Source organism: Pseudomyrmex gracilis, unplaced genomic scaffold (assembly GCF_002006095.1).
Source record: "Pseudomyrmex gracilis isolate BER0280 unplaced genomic scaffold, ASM200609v1 scaffold_37, whole genome shotgun sequence".
NCBI classification, from domain to species: Eukaryota; Metazoa; Arthropoda; class Insecta; order Hymenoptera; family Formicidae; genus Pseudomyrmex; species Pseudomyrmex gracilis.
This window is the reverse complement of record NW_018020621.1, coordinates 581,082-607,492: the sequence shown is the minus strand read 5'-3', so window position 1 is coordinate 607,492 and position 26,411 is coordinate 581,082. Positions and strand designations below refer to the sequence as shown.

Sequence of the window (26,411 nt, the reverse complement as noted above, 5' to 3'; positions counted from 1 at the left end):
CACTCGCGCGCATTATATCGCGCCGTTGTATTTTTTTTTTTTTTTTTTTTTTTTTTTTTTTTTTTTTTTTTTTTTTTTTTTATCAAGGATATATCATCACGTATTTTAATTTTTCATTATCAAGAAGATGAAGAAAAGTAAAATAAGAGGAAATAGATGTATCAAATTTATGCACTTGACTATATTATTTACACTTACACACTACGCGACTTTATGTGTACGGAGCGTCTAGTATAGTAATAAGCGGTTTAAATTTAAACTGCGAAAAGTAACGATATTCTTTTTTTTTTTTTTTTTAACAATTACTTTCCACAAAATAATGTTTCTTTGTAAGTTGTATTTCCCAAAACCAAAAATGAAACAAACGCAAAACTTACTGTTTTACTGTCAAAGTAGATTCTTTCTCTCTTTGTTGTAATTTTAATTTGCAATTAGTTATTTCAGATTACAGCGAAAATGAAATAAATGCAAAATTACTACTTGTTCAAATAGATTCTCTCTCTCTCTCTCTCTCTCTCTCTCTCTCTCTCTCTCTCTCTCTCTTGTAATTTTAATTTACAATTATTTATTTTAAGTTGCGACTGTGTTTTATATAAAATTTAACAATTTTCTCAGTTTATATAACGTTGCTAAAAAACCTGTTTTTAGACATTAAACCGTTTATTTAGCATCGGACGCTCTCTGTGATTTCAGATGTGAAACTCTGACATCAAAGATAAAGTATAAATAATCATTTTTTATTGATCAGTATGAATTTTTCAAGCTGCTCTGAGTCTATAAAGCCGGAAGATAATAGACTTCGAGAAAGGTATCTTCAATAATTTTCAAATAAAACAGGAGAAAAACATTTGGAAGATATAAAATAGACATCTTGTTCTTTTTCCGTCGCGACAGCGTAATTCGCGATCGCGTACCGTTCGAGATATCTCGCGATTACATATCGAGATCATTCGTACGCCGTGTAGGTATCGTTTGTGTTTATCGCAGCAACGATAAACTGCGCAATGTAATCGAATCCCGAGCTGCATCTCGCGGAGATTTAAAAATACCTTTGGCGACTAAGGATACTAAGGCGCGCGGTATCACGCGCTCGCACAACGAGCGTTCCCGCTTCCGGGATAAAAATCGGTTTCGAGACCTTTATCGTAACGCCGATCGCAATCCGATAAGCGTAATCGGAAGAACTTGCGACGATCGGCTCGATTCTGCGCTTTGCTATTGCAGAATGCACACCGGATGTTTATAGGGATGCAGTAACATATTTAGCTAAGGCAAAAAGAGACTTCGAGGCGAAGTTCTGCTCTCACGTTTTTTTTTTATATATATATATAATCTTATACATAATAGAGTATCCATATATAATCTTATACATAATAGAGAGTATCCAAAAGTGGAGTAAATACTTTTTTCGATCTAATTTGGAAAAGTGTGGTTTTTGTTTTTAGAAATAAAAACTGTACTAATTTTCTGTGCGGGATAGAAGTGTGTATTTTTGAAAGATAATTGCTCGAAAATCAACGTTAGTGAACTTTTTGTCTCGTTACAAGTAGTACTTTCATACCATCACAACTTTTGCGGTATAAAACGAAACAAAGTAAAAGAACTCGAAAAACGAGATTGACTTAAAATAATTTAAGCGGAAATAGACCGTCATTTTATATTTTTTTGCAATTGTATCCGTTAGTTGGTTAAAAAGTAGATTGAGTTTTATAAAATTCTATTTCATTGTTCTATTTTCTCAAAAAACCAAATTGCTATAACAAGAAAATAGATATCTTTTTTTTTTTTTTTTGTATATGTATTTTATCAGGTCGATTATTATTTACATGATCAAGTAACGTCAATTTTCTCAACCGCTCGAATGTCTTGTTTGCACTTGTGTGTAAAATTATTCGTTAAACTAAGTATCAGCGTCGATACGAGCCAATATGTGTGTGCAAATATCTTTTTTCAAAAACGTACAATTTGATACACATGGAAATTAGATTCATTAATCGAAAAACAAACTCAAAAATCAAAAAACTGATTCAAACATAAAACCGACCTAGTTTACAGTACTATTTTACAATAATTTCGATCTTTTGTTTTTAACTCTTTTAACTTTAACAGTTTTTTTATTTCTGTATTAATTTATTTCTGTGTATACAAACTTTCAGAAACTTTTATAAAACACTGCAATGTTTTGTGATGCTCATTATCATACATATTATTGTTGTTTTGATACTCCGACTGTCGATACGCAGTTACAATTTTCAAGTTGACACATGTTGATGTGTAAAAAGATCATATTATATTTTTAATAATATTGCAGAGCATGTTTGTTAATATTTTTGGAAAGAATGTGACAAATGTGACAAATATTTATATTGTTCATATAGATTGAAGATCATCAAAATAAAATAATCGAAACGCGTTTCATGTATATTTAGAAATACAAATATTTAATTTTACGATAAATTAACCACTACCGTTGATATACTAATTGGTAAATCGATTTTGTTTTTGAATTGAATTCAACCAATATACACATATTTACATTTGGCCTATTGGCTCTTGTGTCGATCGTAATACTTAGTTTTCACGAGTTTTGTAATTTGTTGTTCGAAGTATTTCAATTACATTTTGTTCTCTCGAGCTGAAAATCGACGACCGCGACAACGTGAAAATTGAAAACACATCATTATATACATTTACACGAAAATAATGTTTCCGGAGCGCGCGCACGTTCTCTCTCTCGCTATCAGATTTTTCTAGGAGAAGCATCGCCTCGTATTCTCGTATGCCGCGCGCTATGTAGCTGAATTGAACTGCCGCTAAACTGCCTGGCGAACTGCATATTGTCTCGTTTAACGCCGCGCCGTTCGGGCGGAAAGGAAGGGTACGCGCGCATTGCTCAGTCGCGCGCGACACGGAGTCGATCGCGTAAAGCTCGTGGAATCGAAGCCGGTGCGTCGATATTGGCATAACACAGATAGAGTCGACAGTTCTCGACGTGACGATCGTCGTCGTCGTCGACGTCGTCGTCGTCGTCGTCGTCGTCGTCGTTCTCGTCGTCGTCGTTGCGCGACAACGTTCGACTTAAGATCAAAGTCGATACCGTTCCAGGCTAACTACGTTACCATGGAAATCGGGGACGGCGGCGACGCCGATACTCTCAAGCGGAGCCGCGGCTCGGTAAATTCTACAAATGGAATTGCCCAGTCCTCCGCTCGGCGTTGTTGGTCCGGTGCGTCTAGTCAAAGGGAATTAACGGGACAACGTCAATATTGGAGCTGAGAGCGGAGCGACGGTTCGCCTGGTTATTTTTCTGTGACAATACCGGGATAATAACCGTTCCCTTTAAACCCGTGCGCATCGCCGACAACGTGCGCAGTAGAGTTCATAGTAATCAATTCATTTTAGAATTCTTTTGTATCATTTGAAATTGGTCGCTCGTAATCGTCCGTGAATTTTTATATTATCCCGAGGGATTGTACTTTTTGCGATTCATTTTGTAATGAAACTTTTCAGTGTCCGACAAAACAAAGACAAAACTACTGCAAAATCTATTCTCGCGATTGTTTTAATTTCTCTCTCTCTCTCTCTCTCTCTCTCTCTCTCTGTCTCTCTTTGTCTTTGTCTATCTTTCTCTCTTTTTCTCTCTCTCTCTCAGTGTAGTAATGTGACATCTGAATAATATATTTTCGTTTGCAAAAATTCACGGCGACGACGGTTACGATCGTACATTTTTTTATGGTGCGTATAAACATCCACTTGACTACTTTCCATCGATCGGAAATATCGTATAAATGTTCTCGACGTAATTTTCTCTAAATCATCTATATTTTCGACATGCGCGAGTTTCGAGAGCGTGTAATCGTTTCGCCGATGTTCTTCATTGTCGCGCATGAGGCGCGTACGATCTGTAACCGTGAAACGTGATAAAATTCGATAAAAACGAGGGTAATTGCCTCGCCGGGTCGTGGTTTACAAAAGCGGGCGTCGTCGTAAGGCGCGAGACGGCGCGTATAAACGACAAAAGAAATTCGACTATCGAATATCAACACACATGTCGCGTTTAAGAACGTATGCAGCGACTTCGATTGAGACCGAGTTTGTCGGTTTTATGACGTACTGCTACTACTGTGATTCTTATTACTGGCGCATCACGATTTCGCATCGCTCATGGCTCACGTGATAAACTTCTTTCGCGAAGTGAGACGGATAAAGAACCCCCGAAAAGAGAGAGAACTGATTATAATTTACAGATCTACCGTTTCGCGATGACGTGTAGCGCGCAGTTTCTATTTCTCTGATGCTTTTACTGCGCTCCATAGAGTCGTAAATATGCCATCGAGTCTCCATAAAACTTCGATGCGACCGATGCCACGTTGACAACGTCTTTCGTGCATTCTTCAAACTCGTAACGACGCGCTCAATTTAAAATCAAGCGGCTATTAGTTGTTATATTTATCAAAATCTTTACCTTTTCAAAAAAAAAAAAAAAAGGTAAGAACAGGCGCCAAGTACACGCGCAAAGCGTATTGTATTTAAATTAAAAATGTTGACTCAAATTGTTCCTCATTATTTTTTTTTTATACAAGAAAACTTTAAATCAGTTTTTATAAATACTATACAAAACATTCTTTATCTTTTGTAGTATATACTTTTGTAAAACCTGTTTTACAAAAGTATATACTACAAAACATTCTTTTTCTAAAAACCTGTTTTACAACAGAAGTGACATAAAAAAGTAGCACCAAGTAAACTTTCGTACGTTATTAAATTGTTGAAAAACATTTATACAATAAAAAACAATATAAAACAGATAAAAAAACAATATACAATAACATACCTGTGTTAAGTAAAACTACGCCTTAACTTTTTTTCCCGCGATTAATTACTAATTCTAAGTACATAACTATATGTACTGTGGCGAGTTTATATTTATTACTAGAACACAGAGATGTAACAAAAAGAAAGTTTTTTCAAAATATAAAAATTATTTAATGCAAAAAATCTTGGCGCGTTTTTAAAGACACGTGACTAAAGTAAAGTCACGTAAGCTTAAAGTCACGTGTTGTTTTTCCTCGTCTTCCTGTGTTACGCGATTGATTAATAAACAAACTCGCATCGAGCGTGCGAAACTAAATGAAAATTGCATCTTGATTTTATTTTATTCACACAGTTTTTTGACGATTATAATCAATTCAGGTTTCAGATAGTGATTATATTTGTATTTCACACGAGACACATTTTTTCTGTTTTAAATTAATTATTTATATTAACAGCGACGCTGGTAGAGAATATTATTTAATTACGCGCGCGCGCGCGTTTTCTCTCTGTTTATATCAATTTTCTACACCCGACGTATTATTTTGACATTCGCGGAATATATATCCCCGGCGCGGGGATTTCGAATTCAGTTCGTTATTCGGTTGTCGACTAATGGCACTGCCAACCATATTTTCATTTAACACGATCGTAGATTTTAAAGCTGCATAAATCACCATCGGCTGTCAGCATTTTTTTGATGATTAAGCTGTAAGCTTGGGAGGCAAGAGATTTATAACCCTGTTCCCGGATGCTATAGTTTTATTGACGACTCGGAGCAGAACGAGAGAGAGAGTACGTATTTAAACCGTTTGGAAATATTCCAGCGACGGCTGTTCATCCGCTGTTTCTTGTAGAAACCGTTCCGATCCTACGTCACGGACTCGGCGCGGCGCGGCGCGGCGCGGCGAGTCGCGCGGGAAAACAAGGCCGGGCGATTGACGATTAATTGCACAAATTATTCTCGTCGTCGCGGCGAGGGAACACGTATCGATAAATCGCAGAAATAATTCTCCGGCCATTTAGGGAGCCGGTGTTAGGCGCGCTTTTGTTATAGATTTTTCGACGGCGCGCGATTCAATTCCCGGTCCCGATTAAAAATCGTTCTGGTAGAAAAACAGTTCGCGCGCGCGCGCACACACACACATCCCCAATCGAGAAGAGCGTTTCGCGCGCTGATGAAGTAAACGTTCAATTATTGCCAATTATCAATTATTATGGGCTTATACAGAGAGAGAGTTGAAGATCGACCGGCTCATGCAATTAATCAACGTCACTCGTGAGTACTCACGTTATGCAAAAATAACAGTATACGCTATATGTCGTTTACTCGCGATTTCGCGCGCGCGCGCGCGCGCGTTACTGATGATCGTGATGACATTATTTAAATACGAGCCGTGCTTGAAAGCATGTAATAATCATATGAAATTATGTGTAATAATACATACATAGTACAACATTTTCATCAGTAACGTCAGTTAATAGTTTTATTCTGATAAAAAAAGGATAATATCGCACGGATCGTGTAGACAGGAAACTGAACTGGTCGACGCGGAAAAATGCAAAACAAATACAGATTATTTAGTTGCGATGTTATTACGCACGCGAGAGAGACAGAGAGAGAGAAAGAGAGACAGAAATATTATTGTTAAAAAATCGAAAAAGATATTTTTCTCTGAGGAAACAAACAAGAATATTATGTTTGCTTTAGATTACTGTTTTTTTTTTTTTTTTTTTTTTTCGTTTTAATACAAAAGTATTTTCAAATAAAGTAAAGATTTTCTATACTCGCGATTTTCTGAATGTAGTTTTTTTCCGCACGGATAATTGAAAACTCTCAGAATATCAGAGAAAATCCAACGTATTCCGCGCGCAGCACGCATTACGAATGTAATCTCATGGAAATATATGGATTTTCTCTCTGATCAGAGGCAGCTTAACGGTCGCTCAGTAGTCTAGTTGGAGATAAATGAAGAATGACAGCATGTCGAAATAACAGCGAGCAAACTGCGTGCCCGTAGTTATTGTTCTCGATATGACATGCATGAATAATTTGATTCGTCATCGAGTATTCCGTCTGATAAATAAAGTTGTACGTAACGGGAATCACTAAAAGCTGATCTTTTCGCTGTGCGCGCGCGTCTGCGTCTCGAGATAATTAAAATGGGTATGAAACTGTGTATCAGGGATTTCTCTTTCAGCATTTCTGAACGCGCGCTCATATACACGCACACATAAATGATTCGAAAACGTAATTGTAACATAATTTCTACTCTCTGATTTTATATTCGTCGGTATAATTCCCTAGATTTGTGCACTTCCATCGACTTAATTAACTCATGCATTTTCCATTTTCAAGCTTTGACACGAATATACCGCAAAATAATAATTCAAAGACATAATGGGATTTTATATAAACTAATAATTTTAGCTGTACGTAAATAGCCTTTCGTTTACATCGACGCAACCCGGTCAAATGTAATTAACGTTAATTCCGAGGACGGAATTCTGATGTGTGTGCGGGAAAAATATTTTTAACATCGCGAAAGACGCTTATAGGTCACGTGCGTACGTGTGTGTGTGTGTGTGTGTGTGGCGATATGCGCGTGCAAATCGAGATGTGGCGGTATATATCGAAGAATATAGAAATGTCGTGCGAAGTGACGGACAGAATAAGAGAGCGCGACGTGCACGAAAGAGAGATTGTTTGGTGAAAAATGCTCCCGCGGGCCGACAGTATCGACGTCTTCTAGAAATTAAGTTCGGCCAAAGAAAAATGAAATACACGCCACCTCCCACCGGATGGGGATGAGAGATCCCGGGGATGGAAAATATTTTGACAGAATATCACCCGTCCAATAAGAGAACACCGAGCGAGTGCCGCTCGATAGGGGAGAGAAAGAGAGAGAGAGAGAGAGAGAGAAAGAAGGTCGTCGTCTCTCCGATCGAGCGCAAGCGCGTACCAACACCGACGCCGCAATCAACCAATTAAACCCTTGCGCAGTGTAATTTCCTGAATAATAACGTGCACCGCGCGAAATGACATTATATCGGGTGTTTTAATCACGCCCGTAATCAGTGGCTCAGATGTGTACAGGCGACCCAATAAAATGTAATACCTAAGACCGCACACGCGCGCGCGTAAACTTTTGTACCGGGAGTACAAAATTGGCGAATAAATCAATTCGTTACTTTGTGTACAAACGAAAGGGAGTAAATTATACACGAGAGAGGGAGCTCGGTGGGCTATAAATAAAAAAAAAAAAAAAAAAAAACTAAGGAGTTGCTCGTGTCGTTCGTTAATTTATTTTTCGAGCTTGTTGAGGGAAAGATGAGAAATTCTGTCGGAATCCTTTAAATAATCTCTCTCTGTAAACTCTTACGAGATATTCGGCCAAGCCGAGAACTAGGTCGGCGTAATACGCCGTGTGTTAATAAATTAAACATTCCTTTATATACGAAGCGGAGAATCAGCGCAACAGCGCGACGCGCGGAGCCTTCTTTCGGGGTGGATTCTTCGGGGATTTCCCCGGGACGGGGCTGATATTACGGAGTCTCTCGTCCGTGAAACCAGCGGGATCTCACAAGCTCAAGCACGTGCTACATCAGCGTGCCGCTTATTGCTATGCATTGTGCAAATTGACAAGTCAATTTACATTGGCAAAACCAACGCGGTCGGCCAGGGTATAGGAAGGACAGATCCCTGAGGACACGCCGTGACCGAGACTCGCTCTCACGATCTCCGGCTCCGCCCGCACAGCTCACACAGGTACATCCGGGGGATGAAATGGCGCGGAGTTATTTCCGGTGTCAGGCTTCATGCCGACCGAGAATGAAACGATCGTTAAATAAGTATCGCGTGTTGGGGCGTATCAACGCGCGCGCGCGTGTGCGCGTGTGTGAACAATCGAGACGCGAGATCAGTCACAATAACACAGTGTCAACGTTTGTTGTCCCGATTGATGACAAACCGAATTCTCAATGCAGTTGGATTAAATAATAAATCGTCGTCCGCACATCGGTGCGATTATTTATGCAATTTGTTGAATTTTAATGCCCTTCGTCGCGCGTGTGTGTGATAATGATAATGCGCGCGCGCGCGCAGTGGTGGTGGCTCTCGCACAACCGGTAATTATTAAATTTCAACATAATGTAATGGACAGGAATTATTGAAATGTCTCTGTATGCAAATATAGAGCACGCGCGGCGCGCCGGTAATCATGCGCGTATCTTTCAATTAACAGAGAGATTACAAATGTAATTCTCGGACAGAAATGCAACGCAAACAGAACGTATCGCGCGTTTCATTTCGCAAACTAAATAAACTTGTTAATCTTAAATGTCCCTCTTCTGTGAAATGATCGGGGAAGCTCGCTCATTGTTCGCTCTAACGAAGGAAATTAACCGCGCGACAACAGGGCAACGTTTTCTTTCACTCCTCCCGGTTCATTTTCCCGTCATTCGGCGTTAATTGACGTCACACGCACACACACACACACACACACGCATAAGCTGCGATGATTTCAAATAACAGTTGAATTAAAAAGTTGCGAATTCCCTTTAAAAAAAAACGTTGCGAAGCAGAATGCTTTTCCGCGAAAGTTGCTCGAAAATTGAAAAACGTGTGACGTTAATGCGATTTCATCGTGTCCGATGCACTTTGAATGTACGCTTCGGATACGCGTCGTTTTATTTATCGCTCTTGCAAACAGCACGCGTTTTGTTTCTTTTATTCTCAACAAGAGTTTTTTTCCCTTCCAAATATCAAATTTGACCGCAAATTCCGTGTATGAAATTCCGAGGAGCAAAACTTTTCCCGCTTTAAACCCGCGTCAGAAACAAATTTGCAAGTTTATTTGATTAATTTTATGACATTTCGACGAACGGAAAGGATTATTTCCCAACTCAGAACGTGAAACAAATGCCGATCGGAATGCGAATAGAAATGCTAGACGTACTTTTATTCAAGAACTTAACTCCGTGACGCATTGGCGCCGTGTGAAACAAATCCACAAAATTTTATAAACGATGCGAAGTAATACCGCACATTCCGCGCTCGCGCGCAACATTATTTCAATTATTATAAATACACTTTTTATTCCGCTTCCGAAACACGTCGAACGCGCAATCGGAACGAGAGACGTTTCCGCTGATTCCCGGGGAAACACGTTCAAATATTTCACATCTAATATAACATTCGCGCCGCTGTTGCGTTGCGGCTTTACGTTATTTACATCGATGAAGCGTTTGTAAATTTAATACGTTTCCTAATGCGTTGAATTTAACAGTTTTGCATTTATATATACGCCGCCGCACACGCGCAAACACATGCATACATCATATCTCTCTCTCTCTCTCTTTCTCTCTCTCTTCGCTCGAGCGGGTGCGAATGTTTCATTCTTCGCATTGCTCCGAAATGTATGTACTCCACATCCCGATCGTGTTCGCTGCGTTTAACGCGGAACGAATTTTGTGAACGCAACGATAAGTGCCAAGTAGTATGTTTGTTTGTGTGCGATACCGGATGTTTGTTGATAATATTGTTACGCGAGCGCGAGTTCAAGTCGCAGCTGGTGAAATTTTCGGGTACCCACGATTAGCAGCATCACGGCTGCCGGCGTTTGCGTGCTCAGCATTCTCAGGATTAAGACTATTGCTCGAGTATAACTTGGGGGCATGCTGCGGTTCCTGATACGCCCGAATTTAGTCGCCTCTTGTGACGTAAAAGGGCGAAATAATCTTACTTAGTCCGCGCGCGCGCGCGCACTCGCGCGTGATATACACGTATAATCCGGAGAGAGACGTTCCGGCTCTTTTTTCGTAGCAAATTGAACATATCTCATCGTATCGACGTGTAATAAGACTGTTACTTTTTGCTAAATCTGAGGAAGCCACAGGCTATGTTTTTTTCAATTCTCACGCGTTGTTGCAATAAAGTAGTGTTTTTTTAAATAAAACGTTCCGGGTATTTCTTTTTACATCTATATTAAATATTATTAGTGCGAAATGTTTGTGGAAATGACATTAATTGTCAGAAAAATAATAATATTTTTATTAAGTGCAACATAAGCACTAGATAAAAATAAAAAAATGAAAACGGAAATAACAAAACTTACAAATTTAACAGGAGAGGCTACTGTAAATAACTTTAAAATATTCGGACACAATACAAGTTTTACCTTATTTTGTATAATTTATTGTATAATTATTATATTTACTTTATTGTATAATTTCATGTAGGATAAAAAAATTATTTGTTTCATATTACACTATAAATGATTAAATCTAGTTAACAAAAATATAAACAGTATTTGCGCGCTCTAGTATGTATGTTCAAATATTATTGTAAATTTAAAATCACCAGTTTGTTTACGATAAATTTATATTGTAATGATTTGAAATATATTTTATATTTTACGTTAACTAGACTCAATATTTTATGGTTTAATATATATAACAAATATATTCTTTCTTTTATTCTGGACAAAATTATTCTCCGACGAGAATAAAACTTGTGTGATATCCGAATATTAAAGTTATTTCATTCTCTGCAACGGGCTGCAGATGCCTGAGTTTTATAAAATAAAGATAAAAATAAAAACCGACCGAGAGAGGAAATCAACGGGAAAATCGAGAAAAACCTAGTTGCTAATTAAAATGAGTAAACGCGTATGAAAATGCAGCCGAGCAAAATGAGAAAAAAAGAATATTTCAGACCGAACATCGCTCGGGACTTAAAAATTTCACGGCTACGGTATAGGAGAGAAGGATGTGAATCTCCGAATTTAGTAGCGAGGGAATGACAGCTGTTGTTGTTGTTGACGAGTTGGGAAGAAGTGACAATGAAAATCAATATTATGATGGAGCGATTCCACGAGGGTAAAAGGAAATTTTGGATCGGATAACATTGCGAAAACCAGACATAACATAAACATAAAACTTAACGCCGCGACGGGTTTTTTTGATCACTTATATATAGAACGTTGAAGGAATCTAATACGATTAAATTTACGAACATACAATATACGAGAAACAAAAAAAGCGAAGACGAGAAGATATTCCCGTACTTACACGGTGAAAACGCGAACCGAGAAGAAACGCTGAGAAAGACAAATTATAACATCTCCAACTCGTCACTTTTATCTGCTTCAAATAACAAAACGTTACGATCTCTCACGGATACGAACTTCTTTCGTTGTTTCTTTTGAGAAAAAAAGAAGGGAATTAAAATCGCGCGGAACGCAATTTCGTAATATGTTCGCTGTTTAAATCGAAATACCTCATCTTCGGTTTGCGTCGTCGTTAGGGAACTCCCGTACTATGTGGGTCAAATCCGAGAGTGGACCGCAAAGTCCGAAGCCTATGCGCGTCCTCTTCTCTTCCCTTTGATATTATCGATTCAGACCGCACGGTGTGCTCCTGGCTGCTGCTGCCGCTGCCGCTGCTGCTGCTGCTGCTGCTGCACGACAGCCGTTTACGTACATGCTTCCCGCGATATGACAAACAGCATGACGCAAGCGACGCCTGCAACGTCGCCGATATAATGCACACGTGTCGTTGATACGGCACGAAACGTCAAGACGTGTTTTCGAACGTCACTATAACGATCGAAGTAGACGCGAGAGAGAGAGAGAGAGAGAGAGGCGAAAGCAAGGCGAAGTGTGTGAATTTTCTCTGGTCGGGACCAGAGAAAACGCCATCGTCGTATGTAAATGTCCTCGATACAGAGAGAAGATGTTCCGACACGAATGAACATTTTCGAATTAAATTGCACAAAGTTTGCGCAAAATGCGCGACGTGCGAAATTTTTACGAGCGAATTTCGAAGCGCGTCTCTGCTTATTTAAATTAGATATCTTAAAAGTTCTGCGGAAATAGTCCAAAAAAAAAAAAAAAAAGGAAAAATCACACCGTGAAAAAAAACAAAAGAATCAATTTGAGCCACAGACACAATTGACATTCGGATATATTTATTCGCTTACGCGTCAATTCCTGGACGTGGGATCATCTTCAGAACAAAAAAAATAAAAAATAAAAAAAATCCAATTTCCCGTACATCAATGTATGAAATTGCGGTTAAATTGTGTTTATTCAAAAATACAAGTTATTTAAAAAATAGAGGAAAAAAGGGAACGGCTAAATAAATGAAAAAATAGATGAAATAATAATTGAAACTTATACAAACCCAAAAATTCAAAAAAATACCGGCAATATTTCGCACAACGTATTCGACGAGGTGGCATATTTTTGGGGGGACATAGTCGCTCTATGAAAAACTTTAATTATCGAATAACGCATGTATGAGATTTGATTAATCTTCTATCTACTACGCAAACAAATAAAACCGGTCTAAAACACGTAATATACGTATCGTAGAAGTCAGACAAGGGCGTAAACTTTTGTAAATGTGCGACATACACAAAAGCTCCTCGCGAAAAATACGCCATCTCGAGATCCACTGAAACGTGAGGGGCTTACGTTAGATACTACACGTGACGACGTGTTGCACACGTACTGATATCTCGGATAAGAGAAAACCATAAGAGATAGCGAGTTCGGTTAGAGAGAGGAGAAGAAATATTCTAACCATCAACGGGATGGCACCGGAAGCCATTACGCGCGTCGAACAACGAACATGCGCAACAAAACTGCTCGCCACGCCTGTCGCTGCGATAAAATCATATCTCCCATTGATGCGCGTAGCGTGTAGTTCGCGGCGAATATCTCGGACGGATCAAACAGACGAACGGGAAAAGATAGAAAAAGAGATAGAGAAAGAGAGAGAGAGAGAGAAAGAGAGAAAGTCATCTGGAAAATGTTGGTTTGCTGAACCCGCATTTGGACGGAGGATCTTGTTCCTAATTCGCCGGTGCGCTTGTAAGGTTCAATTTTTACGTAAATCCGCTCGCGGAAGTGTTCTTACTCGCGTAAAGAACACACTAGAAATTCAACGGTCCATCGTGCGGCATTAATCCGTTTGCGGTTGCGACCGTGAGACGTAATGCTCTAATTTTCTGCGAATTTACGAGGGTTTTACGAGACTACATCTCACATATCTCGCCGGTCAATGGATCAATTTGTCGGCGAGTCCGAGTGATCTGTTCCGTTCATTTTCCAGACAGGTTCCCCGGCGTTTTTCCGTGACCGCTTCCTCGACATTATGGGAAAGCCAAGGGGATTTTTATCGGCGCTAACAATTTCACTTTGTCGGCTTGCTTTGTTTTCTCTCTCTTTCTCTCTCTCTCTCTCTTTCTCAATAAAACGATTATTCAAAAAAATACGTACAAAAAACAACGTAATAAAATAAAATCTATTATTTAAATTTTACTAAAAACATCGACGCGCTCGTGCTTTTACAGTGATATACAACAGTAAAAATTTAAATTTAACAAAAGTCATCTGGAGCTTAGTCATGCGTTTGAATATATGTATATATATACATATATACATATATAGAATTAATATAAAGTCAGTGACCTTTAAAAAAAACGGAGCCACTTTGCGGGCTCATAAATGTTGTGTACATCACTCGCGCATTTTTCTGAGACCGACGAGAAAGAGAGAGAGAGAGAGAGAGAGAGAGAGAGAGAGAGAGAGAGAGAGAGAGAGCACGAGTTATTGCGTACGGCTGGTTTTTCCGTTGTATAAGAAAATAATATGGAGACCCCGGCGCTTTCACGGCTGACGCGGCATTGTATAGAACGCGACGTTTTTATCGAGCGGGGCAACGTAATTGTAAAAAATGTTATTTATGCCGAGGCTGCGCCGTAGAAAGACGCGGACGAACGCATCGTTGCACTTTAAAGTCCGGCGCAAATTTTATTTCTGGCAAAAAGCGTTTGGATAAAACTTCGCTATGGCTTAGCCCCTGCGGTATCTTCGGCACCGAGCGAACACAACCGCCGGCACACAAAAGGAAAAAGGATCCCGTCCGATACGGCCGGGGAAATCCACATAGCGAAATGTTGGAACGTCTGCTGGAATCTTTTCCTCTTTTTCTCTCTCTCTCTCTCTCTCTCTCTCTCTCTCGCTCTCTCTCGCTCTCTCCCTCTCTCTGTGAATAGTTCAAAATTTCCCGTCGTCAATGCGCTTCATCTGTGCATATTGAAAGACAACAAAAAGAGAATGAAGAGAGAGAGAGAGAGAGAGAGAGAGAGAGAGAGAGAGAGAGAAAGAGAAACATCATAAATAACGATTATTTAATTTCGATCGAGAGGGATATACACTTCGCAATGCGAACAACCTGTACACGCTCGTGTTTCGACGAGCGTTTCGAATTTTATCTCCACGAGCATACTGAATTTTTACGGCCCTATTGCGGCGTATCTATGCGCAAATGCATCAAAGCTTTCGTACGGTCTCGCGCGATATGCAGCCGAAGACATTTTATCGAAGGTATAACGAAAAGCGCTTTTCGTTCTTTATTTTATGAAAAGGAACGTAAAATGTGCGGCTCATAATGCGCTTGCGGTATAGGGTACGTAGGGTAATAGCCGCTACTTTATAATCGTTGTAAAAGCATTTATATATAAATGAGCAAAATGAAAGTACGACGTACTCGGTTTTAAATACGCGCGCGTGCACAAAAATAATATATCGGCGCGCTTTTTGTTTTTCTTTTTTTTTTTTTTATCGTTTTCCGAGTAATTTATTATTATCGACATTGGCAAAGTGAAAACGGCGATTGTTGTTTTATCACGTTGCGATGTTATCGTCGCGATGTTATCGAAACGGCTAAATAGACGCGAATATATGAATTAACGAAGGAGTTTATCCTAATATTAAATGCGATTATATATATGCGATTTTGAGCGAGCGATAATAATAGGCTGATACTTATCGCATTATGCAGACATTCACGTATCACCGAACAATATAATCACGCGCGCGGGGGGAGAGGGGAAGGGGGGGAATTCTCTCGCGGAAAACAAAACAAATACGATACATAATTGCATACAAAGTGAAAGATTATTCTGATAGAACGAATTCATTTATATGCGCCGGCAAATTGCACTTTTTATCAATATGCAGACATATCTCGTCCGACTTGGCAACTTACATTTTTATTGCGTACGTGTTTAAAATAGTAATCCACCTCTCTACTTGCTTGTCTCTAAAAAACGAATTAATTTCAGAGAGAAATTCTCTGAAAACGATTACACCGTACAAATTACATTTTTGCGGTGGTGTTCGAATTAATTTAACGTCTCAATTAATTAATTTCGAATAATTATAATTTCCCGATACTTTTAGTGAATCGCGCGCGCGCGCGTGTGTGTGTCTGTGTGTATATGAAACTTGATAACACGAGAGAATGATAAAACATGAAATATAAAAAATAATAAGTTTTTTCAACTAGCATTTAGTTCGACGGTCAATACGAGCAAATATGCACGTGCAAATATAGTTTTAAAAGTAAATTAACACGTTTTACACCGCACCGGGTCGCGTATACGCTCCGCTCTGACTTTTTCGTTCAAACTTTGAAATTTTTCCTATTAAATGTGGAAATTTGTGAAAAAAATGTTTTGCAAAGTCGTGTATTGATGTATCACGCGGTTATTGTACGTAGTTTGGGTGTTTACGCGGCGCGTGACGATCATTTTTTACCCGATCGGAAAGTCGCCGAAAATCGATCCGGCGCAGAATGCGTTGTATTTCGCGCATAGAAATTCGCGTTGAGATTTCAGTTCAGGAAAATCCACCCAAGATGCGCTTAATAATGTGCGCGAACAAATAAATTGGCTGTTGAGTCAATTTTTTCCACCGCGCGCACATTTATACTCGCGTAAATGCAAACGTCTCTCGCTATCAGCCTCTCGTATCTAACCGTTCCGCATTTCTGTGTGTGTGTTTTAGTACCCATATCACACATCGTGACACTGGTCGGAGATCCCACCTATCTTCCATGCGACATATCAACCACTCACGAAGGGGACTCGGTGCATCTTGTGGTCTGGTATCGTGAAGATCTCGGTACATCAGTTTACAGGTAAAGTGCAATCAATCTATATACAAGTAAACATACACACACAAGCGCGATGTAAACCGCAAACTACCGTCACCCCGAAACGGACCGCAAACAGCGGTGAGCTTTGTGCGGTGCGACATTGATATAGTCGCTTTTGTCTGTACGAAAATTTTCTTCAAACTCGATTTTCGTTGGCGCTTTCGCTTAGTGTGGGAAAAGCCACACTTTTGTTCGGCGCGAGACGCGCGAGACACTATTGCGAATATATCACACGAGAGAGAATAGCAATTCTCGTCGATGATTACCGAAAACAACGACTCAAAGTGATCGCGTTATCGGAAATTTGTACGAAAACACAACAACGCACACTCAAAGTGAGCGCGCGTTATCGAAAATTGTTTACAAATTACTGTAGTGTTGTACGCGTCGCGTGATTTAAATGAGATCGATAAAGTATTGTACTGGTGTTATTATTATTGGTGTTATATTATCATCGTCCGCGAAATTGTGAAGATAAATGGCGATATTTGCAGCATTTGTGATTTGCAATCAATTTTGTGCCGTAGAAAATTTGCTATTCTTGACAAAGCGCCGATCGGACTCGCGCGCGGACGGATGACGCTTTTTACTACGCCGTATTGCGGGCTCGATCCAGAATTATGTAGATTTAATTTTGCGGCCATGTTATGCAACAACAGTTTCCCGTCGCGTCGCGGCGCACATACTAATGACAGTCGGACAGGGTGTATCGCAATACGCTCGGAAATATGTTTACGATCGTTTAAAAAAGAAAAATACAAAGCGGGGCACACGATGCGGCGGTATATTTTACGCGCACATTGTGTTGCGCCGCGTTGTTGTTGTTATTCGAAGTGACGCGGCAAGAGAGCGAGACCAGATTTAAATGTTTCATTTGATTTTGCGCCATATTTTAATTACTCGTCGTATGTGCCGCATGTCACCGTTTATACGCGATGTCGGTAGCAACAAGGTAGCGTTGCGCGCTCTCTTTTGAGGTCGTCAGAAAAAAAAAAATAAATAAATAAAACAATGTAACGAGCGCGCGCGTGTAACGCAATTTTATGATACTTTCCATCGACAAGCAACTTAAGTAGATTAAAGCCTGTAGGTAGACAATAAAATTGCATGCAGTTTCTCCCCCAACATGATTTTTCTCCGCTTCAATTTTCCCTCGCGTAAACCGTATCCATCAAGTATGTAGAAACGAACAAATAGCTTCCTTTTTCTAGAAAGGTTTTTCACACACAGCGGTGGTTATCGATTGCCTCGTTGAAAGTATTTTTCAACTTTGATACCGAAAACAGTTAATTAAATATTAGCAAATTATTACTATTATTATTATTATTATTATTACATTAAATATATCAATATATATTTCGTTATAAATTAAATATTAGCAATTCGTTTGTCAATTTGTACGATTATAAAAACTTGAAGAAACATTGCAGCAAGGTTTTAAAAACAGAATCGGAAGAATATACACCTTGAAAAAATTTGCCGGCACGCGAAATATTTTGCGCTGACGTGGAGAAAGAACGAATTTTTTACTGCACAGCTTTTCATTAAATTCCCTCTCTCACAACAGTTTTTTGGCTTTGCAATAAAAATAATTATTGTGTACCGATGATATATCGTATTTTTTTTCTCTCTTTCTCTCTCTCTTTTTTTTAATAAACAAGCGTTTATCTGCATCGCAGATTAGCGGTAGCTGTATTACGTTAAGCACTTTGTATCTCGGCATCGCGCTGCTTAACATGCAACTCTCGCGTCCCGCCTACACCATTATTCACTTCCTTTCATAGAAGAGAGCAGAGAAATGCCGTACCGATGTTGCGAGTATCCCTTCTCGGACGGGTTTTTATCGCCGCGAGCGATTTTAAAACCCTTTCAAATGTCATTCTATACATACACCCGAGAAAGGATAGCTCGTCGCGCTAGTAACGAATCTTAAAAGGCAGAAAAATAGCAACGGGGGTGGCCGCGCTTTAAGCGGATTCGCTCGTTCGAATTCCGCGAAGAGAGATCCGCGAGGGTTTGTTCCGCGAGTCGAGGCGCTAAGTAGAAAATACTTTTCATCTCTCTCGACAATAAATCGCGCGGGCGTGGAATATACAAACGCGACGCGGATTCGCGATTCCACGTTCGGAATGCTAATAAATCGATTATTATACAGGACTAACAATGAAATCTATTTATTTGTTCGCGCGACGCATTTTAACGGGCGCTCCCCCGCCGCGCCGATCGCTCTTTATACACGGTTGTGAATTCAATCGGACATCGTTCGAATTTAATTAGCAATCATTAAAACTCGGAATAATGATAATATTTTCTGGAGAAAGTGGAACGCGATATATATATCGAAAGAAAGAAAAAGATAATAACTCTTCTTTGAATATTCCGTATAACTAAGATGATAAACATTTTCACATGTGTGTGTCATATGTCCAGTTTTCGAGCTTGACGTTTCGTGATTTCTGTTTAACCGCGCAATTGCGTCGCGCGCAAAATATTGTTATGAAAATCTTTAGAGATTCAAAAATACACGCCGCAAATCGGTGGCGTCCGCATCCGTCACGTCATATATATCATCGGATAGTAATTAACGATACAAGAGAACGCAATTGCGAAATCAATTATAGCAGTATAATTATTACAATTTGATAACGTTTACGGCCTGTGTACGTGTGTACGCGCGCGCGTGTGAGTGTGTGTGTGTGTGCGCTAAATAATGATTGCCTGTGGTAACGATCAGCGGAGGAACTTTAATTATGTGCCAATTACATCAGTCGTGATAACACGATCGGGGCTAGAGCGCGATTTAAACTATGCAGTTTCGAAATCCCACGTGGATTTTAATTTATTCCTTCGTGTGTGTCCAATGATGATTTCATCCTTTGACCGCGAAACAACGCCGATAAACATTAATCGAAATTACCGGGGAGGGTACAATTGCACAATCGTCACCGAAATCCTTTTGTCGGTCGTCGTGTATATTTTTCAAAATTCAGTGTGTCTCGGTTTATTCGATTGACTATTGACGAGTGCAACACGTGTCGTTCGCGTTATCGATATTGGATATGCTGCTTTGGAATCGACGGACGCCCAAAATGTCGCTTCAGCGAGTTTGTGTCGCGAGTTTTTTTGCCGTCGGCGCCAGTAATCAGATTTTCAATATTTACCACGCCGGCAACGTTGACGACACGCAGCCTCATGATATGAATAGACATTTTTCCGTTACCTCCGTAGTTTGCCAGCAGTTTTTTACATTTTGAATTATCAATTTTCGTTATCGCTTTAAATTTCTCAATAGTTTCCGCATTAAAAAGCTTTTATACAAATTGTTTGGAAATTGATTTTATTGTTTGTTTTATTTTTGTCTCTTTTTGTATTCGGCAATTTTATTCTTTCGAGTTGCGATCGAAAATTTTGCGCTTGTTGTGATCATTTCGCTCGCATATAAAATCCACAACAGATGCGCCAGCAAAAGTCTATCTGTAGCGAAGTTGCAAAAAAAAATTAATGCAGTAGAAATAGAACGGATCCCGTTCAATTTTTTTGTTGTCTTTAATATCCACATCTTGTCTCTCTGTTATTCGATGTTAATGACATTTGACGTGTGTGTGCGTGTGTGTGCGCGCGCGCTTTACAAAGAGAACTTTTTACATCGCTTTTTTAAAGCTTTCACTCTACACAGCTCTCTTATATCGATTTAAATATCTTTCTTTCTCGACAAGAATCGTTCGCGGCGGAAGTCTTGTAACAAAAATACGAAAACTTCGTTGTATGACGGGATCAAAGAGAGCGAGAGAAAAGTTAGCGGGTTTCGCTTAAAAACCGACAACGCTGGTGTGTTGTGGCAGCGAGAAAATCTCTGTTTTACAAGAATTGTAAAACAATCGAGTTTACGTTCGTTTCGTTTGCCCCGCGCAAACATCCGCAATGTTTTGGATCTGTTAACACACACAATTCCGTTAACAAGTACTCTAAAATGTATATTTTACCACAAAATTATTGTTATGCTTTAGCGAGACTTTTGTGTGTATTTCTATTCGCGTGCTTATTATTGCGCGTGACACATATCGCGAACGATATGCATTTACATGCGAGTTGTATGTTCGCTCGAATTTATGGCGTTTAAAAAATTCTCTGTTGGGGGAAATTTACATTTTCGACGAAACAGCTGATTGTGGGTACAAAATATTCCAATGAAAAATAATTTACACAGTGCAAAAGAAAAAAAAAAGGGGATTTTGCATAATTTACATTTTTAACAAATATTAAAAAATCTGGCTTTTTTGTCGAAGTTAATTTTGCTCGCGTTTCTCTTACCTTTTGGCGAAATGAATTTGTAATTTGTTTCTAAAATAAAAGTGATCACATTATTACAAATTATCACGCCATCATAATTATTATACGCGTGAGATATCAAGTTAATTTATACACTTGTAGCTTTTTTAACATTGTTAAAATTGTTACGGGAGAATTTCATGTATCGCATTTAATAAATTATCGAATTTCCTGTACTACATTACTTTATATACATAATATCGCGAGATTGTCGGGTTTTTTTTTCTTTTTATTAGAAAACGAGAAACGGGAGAAGAGCACACACACTTCCATTTACAACCGTATCCATTACTCACAGATACATTATTCATTTGCCCCCGAAAAAGATATCCGTAAAATATTGTTACGTTCGGGACGTAACACGTGATTTTCGGAGTGAATGTCACGTGAGAATGACAAAAGAACATTCTTTAAATAATATACAGCCCGCACGTTCTGATATATTTAATATATCTCGCGCGATATATTTAAATATATTTAAATATACATCGCTTCTATTCCCAATTCAAATTCCCATTCAAACTTTTTGACCGTCGTCGAGATAACTTTTCTGTCTTTTTTTTCCATCGATATGAACAACCGCGCTGTTCGTGCCGGCAGTTCTAACAATATTTAGGTTGGTGTAAAAATAATTGCGATTTTTAATTCGTCAATTTGATGAAAATGTCAAACAACCGAATGGTTAACGTTACCTCTTTGGTACCGCGCCGCGTAACATCACTTGACTACCTGCAAGCCGCAAGCAAACGTTAATTAAATTAAAAAATTGACAGGCACAAGAGTTGATACACTTGAAAACTACTACTTACAACGAAGTATCCAGACTAAGAACGTAATTGAAAAACGTAAACAATCCAATGGTTTCGGCGATATGTTGTTGACTACAGTCGACGCTCGGGCCGTACAAGACACATTCGGCGGCCGTCGACTAAAGTCGACGCTCAGTCGTACAGATACATTCGGCGTTCGTCGACTATAGTCGACGCTCGTATTCAAGAAGTTAAGATTTGTTGCAATCTCCCGACTTGTTTTGCGTGGGTTTTGCTTTAATAATGGCTTTAAATTATTTATCGTTGCTCGTGGACAGACGTCCGCGTTCTTTCTCATCTTTGAAGGTCAGTTGTTAAATATATTTTTGATATTCGTGTTGAGCTGTACGTTCGTTGACGTTTTTTCAAACGTTCGGTCGATATCGCGAACAGCTCTTTCGCTGCTTTACATCCCGTTTCGAACTCATACCATAAAATTTGTTCAAATTTGTTTTTTTTTTTTTTTTTTTTTTTTTTTTTTTATTCCATATTTAATTTGACAGCTTAAAATAAACAAAACGAAAACTCATTAGCATAAATCAGTAGAGCAAATGTGTCGGCTTTAAAGTGGTATATCGCACGAACATAGTTAAATAAAAGTTTTAAACTGATATTCACTGCCAGTACTGAAAATCTATACTTTTCGCGTCGCATGTGTTATATAGATTTCCAGTGAATATCGGAAAGCAGATTTATTCGAAAATAAGCGCATCAAAGTTTAAAATAAACAGCAATTATTTCTGCACCAATATAATCCCAACGCTCTTTCTCTCGTCTCGACAATTATTAATGTGTTTGCACGGTATTTCTGTTCTCTCTGATTAGCGTCGACGCCAGAAACAAGCAGTCGGACGCCGCGACAAGATGGGTGGATCCAACGCTGTTCTCGAATCGCGCTTTCTTCATGCTGGACAGTCAACCGGCGCAATTGGGCGTCGAACACACCAGACAGGAGGACGCCGGTATCTACAGGTGTCGGGTGGACTTTCAGATCGGTCAGACAAGAAACTCCAAAGTCAATTTAACAGTAATCGGTAAGTTTCACCGAATGCAATACACAATCCGTTGATGGGAAAGAGAAAAACAAATTTGACGGAAACGTCAAATAAATATGAACACGCGTAAAAGTGCCTTGGCTCCTTCCTTAAAAAAAAAAAAAAAAAAAACACAAAAATTTGCACAAGATTATCGAGTAACTCGGCGAGATTTTTCTCACTTGGATTTCAATTTTTAATCTCAGTCAAATGAAGAGAAAGACCGTTTCTCTCGGTCGTTTCTCGGGTAACCGGAGCCAATTGTAACTTTGTCGTGACTCCTTCCTGCACATAATTACATCTCCCATTAATACCTAATTAGCAACCCGAGCTTCAGACTCGTATATTGCGACTTGTGCGAGAAATGACACGAAAGTTTTACGAGCTTCGTTCGTAAATGCCGCCGCCGCCGCCGCCGTCGCGCTTAAAGGGTCGCCTGTAGTTTCGCAACTTCACTCTTCACAAAACCGTTGTAAGGTATTGCGAGTGCTGCTTCAAGCAAGAGTTGTAAAGGATCAACTTGACGCTTATTGCCCGAGATCGTCTAAAAAGAGAGCTTTAGCTGGATTTTAAACCATTTGATGTGTTCGCTCTAAAAATGAGGCAAGTGGTACCCGCGCAACACAAGTCAACAGGTTGCAAAATCGATGAGCGAACAATAATTATTTGTCGCAACTTTTGCAACTTTCTTATAAGCACAACTCGCACGATTGACGATTTCAAGATACAAAACTTGTCAAAACAAAAGTGACAGTATTTTTGAATTTTATTCGCAAAGTAAAAAACAAATTTTTTACTTTCACAAAAATTATACATTAAGTTATTTTTACTGAATTTATTTTTATCAACTTATCTCTTTTAACGCGCATTTTTTATTTCTGAAATGTTGTTTAGTGAGAAAATTGAGAGTTATCTTTTTGCATAGAAAACGGAATTTAAAACGCGCTGACCGTGTGACATTTGCCGTCTGTCTCACGTTAAATCGCGAACTCCGACAAAACTGTTAATTAGTTGCGGTTTTTAAAAAACTATTTTTCTAACTGTATTTTAACAATACGTTTTACTTCCACTTTCGTTTTTCATTGTCGTTTGACGTGACGGGCATTCGCAGCGCGCCAACAAAAGAATCGCAAAACGGCAATTAAGCGACGTAATAAATTTGAAATAAAGTAAACGGGCGGGGGTGTGGAGGACGAAGCGAGCGCACGACGAAGAGAACACGTGAAAGGGAAAAAGAGAGAGAGAGAGAGAGAGAGAGCGAGAGAAAAAAAGGGAAGCGGGAAAAGTCAAGGAGAGAAAAAGGAATCCAATTAACAATCCTGTTGAAAAGTTATGGAAACGCCGACGTGGGCGAGAGCGTGCGTCGCCTCGGGATTCGCTGTTGGCCGGCATGCGCCAAGGAATTTTTCTCGCGGGATAATTAGCTCCTCCCCTCTTCTCTTCGTGCGTCCTTCGGGCCCACCACGGGCATTCGCCCACGTACCGTGCACGTCCGAGCTGTGCTTACTCGCAGACACACTCCCGTTGGTAAACCTTTTCCAGATGAACGCCAATTAACGTGCCTCTATTCCCGTTGCGCTCTCGCCGGCGAAATTGCACATCGCTCTCTCGACGCTCTTTTCTTTTTTTCCGCAACAAAACACACGGGGATGCCTCGGCGGTTAAATGTCCTTTTAATCGTAACCTCACCGAGGCGCGATTTAACAAACATTTAATTTCTTTCCTTCGTTTGTGTGTGTGTGTGTGTGTCTGTGTGTCTGTCTGTCGAGAGAGTAAATAATTGAACAAATCCGACTTTTATTAAAATAACATTCGCGAGTGTTTGCGAGGAAGAGGAAAACTTGAAAGTTTATTAGTTCCATCGGTTTGATCTCCGCTAACGTTTCTGAAAAACACCCGTACCCGGTGGCAAAACACTGTGTACCCAACATTTTTTAAATAAAAAACAAACATTTTTTTTTTTCCCAAAATTTTTTTTTTTTTTTTTTTTTTTTTTTTTTTTTTTTTTTTTTTTTTTTTTGCAACGAGGAGCGACTGTTCACAAGAGCGGAAGAGACATGGATGAGAGTAGTAGAACGTCGCACGCGAAGAATTTAAATCGTACTTCGCGTTCCGTCGCGTATTTGCGCGTCGCAGATGTCAAAGACTCGTGGCGCGGAGAAAAGCGTGAGCTTTGGGGGGTCGAGGGAGGAGGGGGGGCAAAGACGAGAGAGGAATGCACTGTCGCAGTGTGTCAGAGATGAGAGTGCAAAGAGGACGGATCGGCCATTAGTAGTGAGAATTTGCTTTCGGAAGGCGGCACGTTTTGTATTCGAAGATGTATGGCAGAAAACGTATCTGGGTTGAAACCCGATACACATTATCGAGTGACCGAGTTAAGGTCCGTTTCTTGTTTGTACGTGTACACGTACAGTATCACGTAGAAAATAGCAAGGTAATTCTTTATTCTATTAAAAGCGATAACGCATAGATTTTTTTATATTTAAAGACATATAACATTCTCGAGGTATTTTATCTCTTTGGATTTGTTTAGTCAACGTGAGCCAATGTGTTCGCGCGAAATATGCTTCCGGAATGCGGAAAATTCAACTCGCAAGGTGTCTTTTTCTCAGTGGATTTTTTTTTAGTTTTCTCGGAAAGGCAAATGGAATATTTCATCTACATGCAAATCAAGCGTCCTCGATGAATTTTTGAATTGCAATTCAATTTTAATTACTACGCGCGTTAATTTATACGTTCAACTAAACAAACAAATTAATTAATTTAATTCAATAAGTTAAACAAACTATATATATATATATATTTTGCGCAAACGCACGTAGCACATTGGCACCGAGTAAATCTTCGCTTAGTAGTTCGATGTTGAGCGCGAGCTCACGTGTGTTGTTACATTTGTTATTTTATCTTTGTTGAAACAGGAAGAAAATTAATAAGTGAAACAGCTCGTGAGACCTTCAACAAAGATAAATTATCCGTGATAAAGTATCCGAGTCAATACGCAGTCGGTGTGGTTTTATTGAAAAGAAGCAATTCAGACATCTTTACGGATCGGATCTTCTTCGGTAGATAACAAAAAACAATATTTATTGTTGAAAAAGAAAATTGATAAAGGGTTTTTATTCTGAAGTTAAGAAACTGTTTGTCTCCGTAAAGACTAACGCGGCGAGTTTTGCCACGCAAAACAAAACAAAAAAAAAAAAATAGACATCTCAATCCGAGATAAGATTGCTTTGAAAGAAAGTCTTCGTATATCGACGCCGCAGACGTTCGTAAATATCCAACTCGTCATATTTTCCGTCAGAGAGATACCGAGGGTTGTCCCTGTATCGCGACAGCTGCCCAAGTTGGTGTATTGGACAACTTTGCGCTTGACAGTGGCTTCCGGGGGAGGGGCAAAAAAAAAAAAAAAAAAAAAAAA

At 39.3% G+C, this 26,411-nt stretch overlaps 1 protein-coding gene across 2 annotated transcripts in view; it reads left to right on the top strand.

Annotated features, from left to right (window-relative positions):
* The window catches only part of LOC109852832 (nephrin-like), a 265,971-nt gene that overhangs the window by 174,735 nt on the left and 64,825 nt on the right, over window positions 1-26,411 (top strand). For both annotated transcript variants that reach the window (XM_020424358.1, XM_020424357.1), the window contains exons 2-3: window positions 16,671-16,803; window positions 22,785-22,993. In XM_020424358.1, the coding sequence (XP_020279947.1) occupies window positions 22,864-22,993 (130 nt within the window). In that variant the 5' untranslated portion in view covers window positions 16,671-16,803; window positions 22,785-22,863. The remainder of the gene's footprint in view (window positions 1-16,670; window positions 16,804-22,784; window positions 22,994-26,411) is intronic.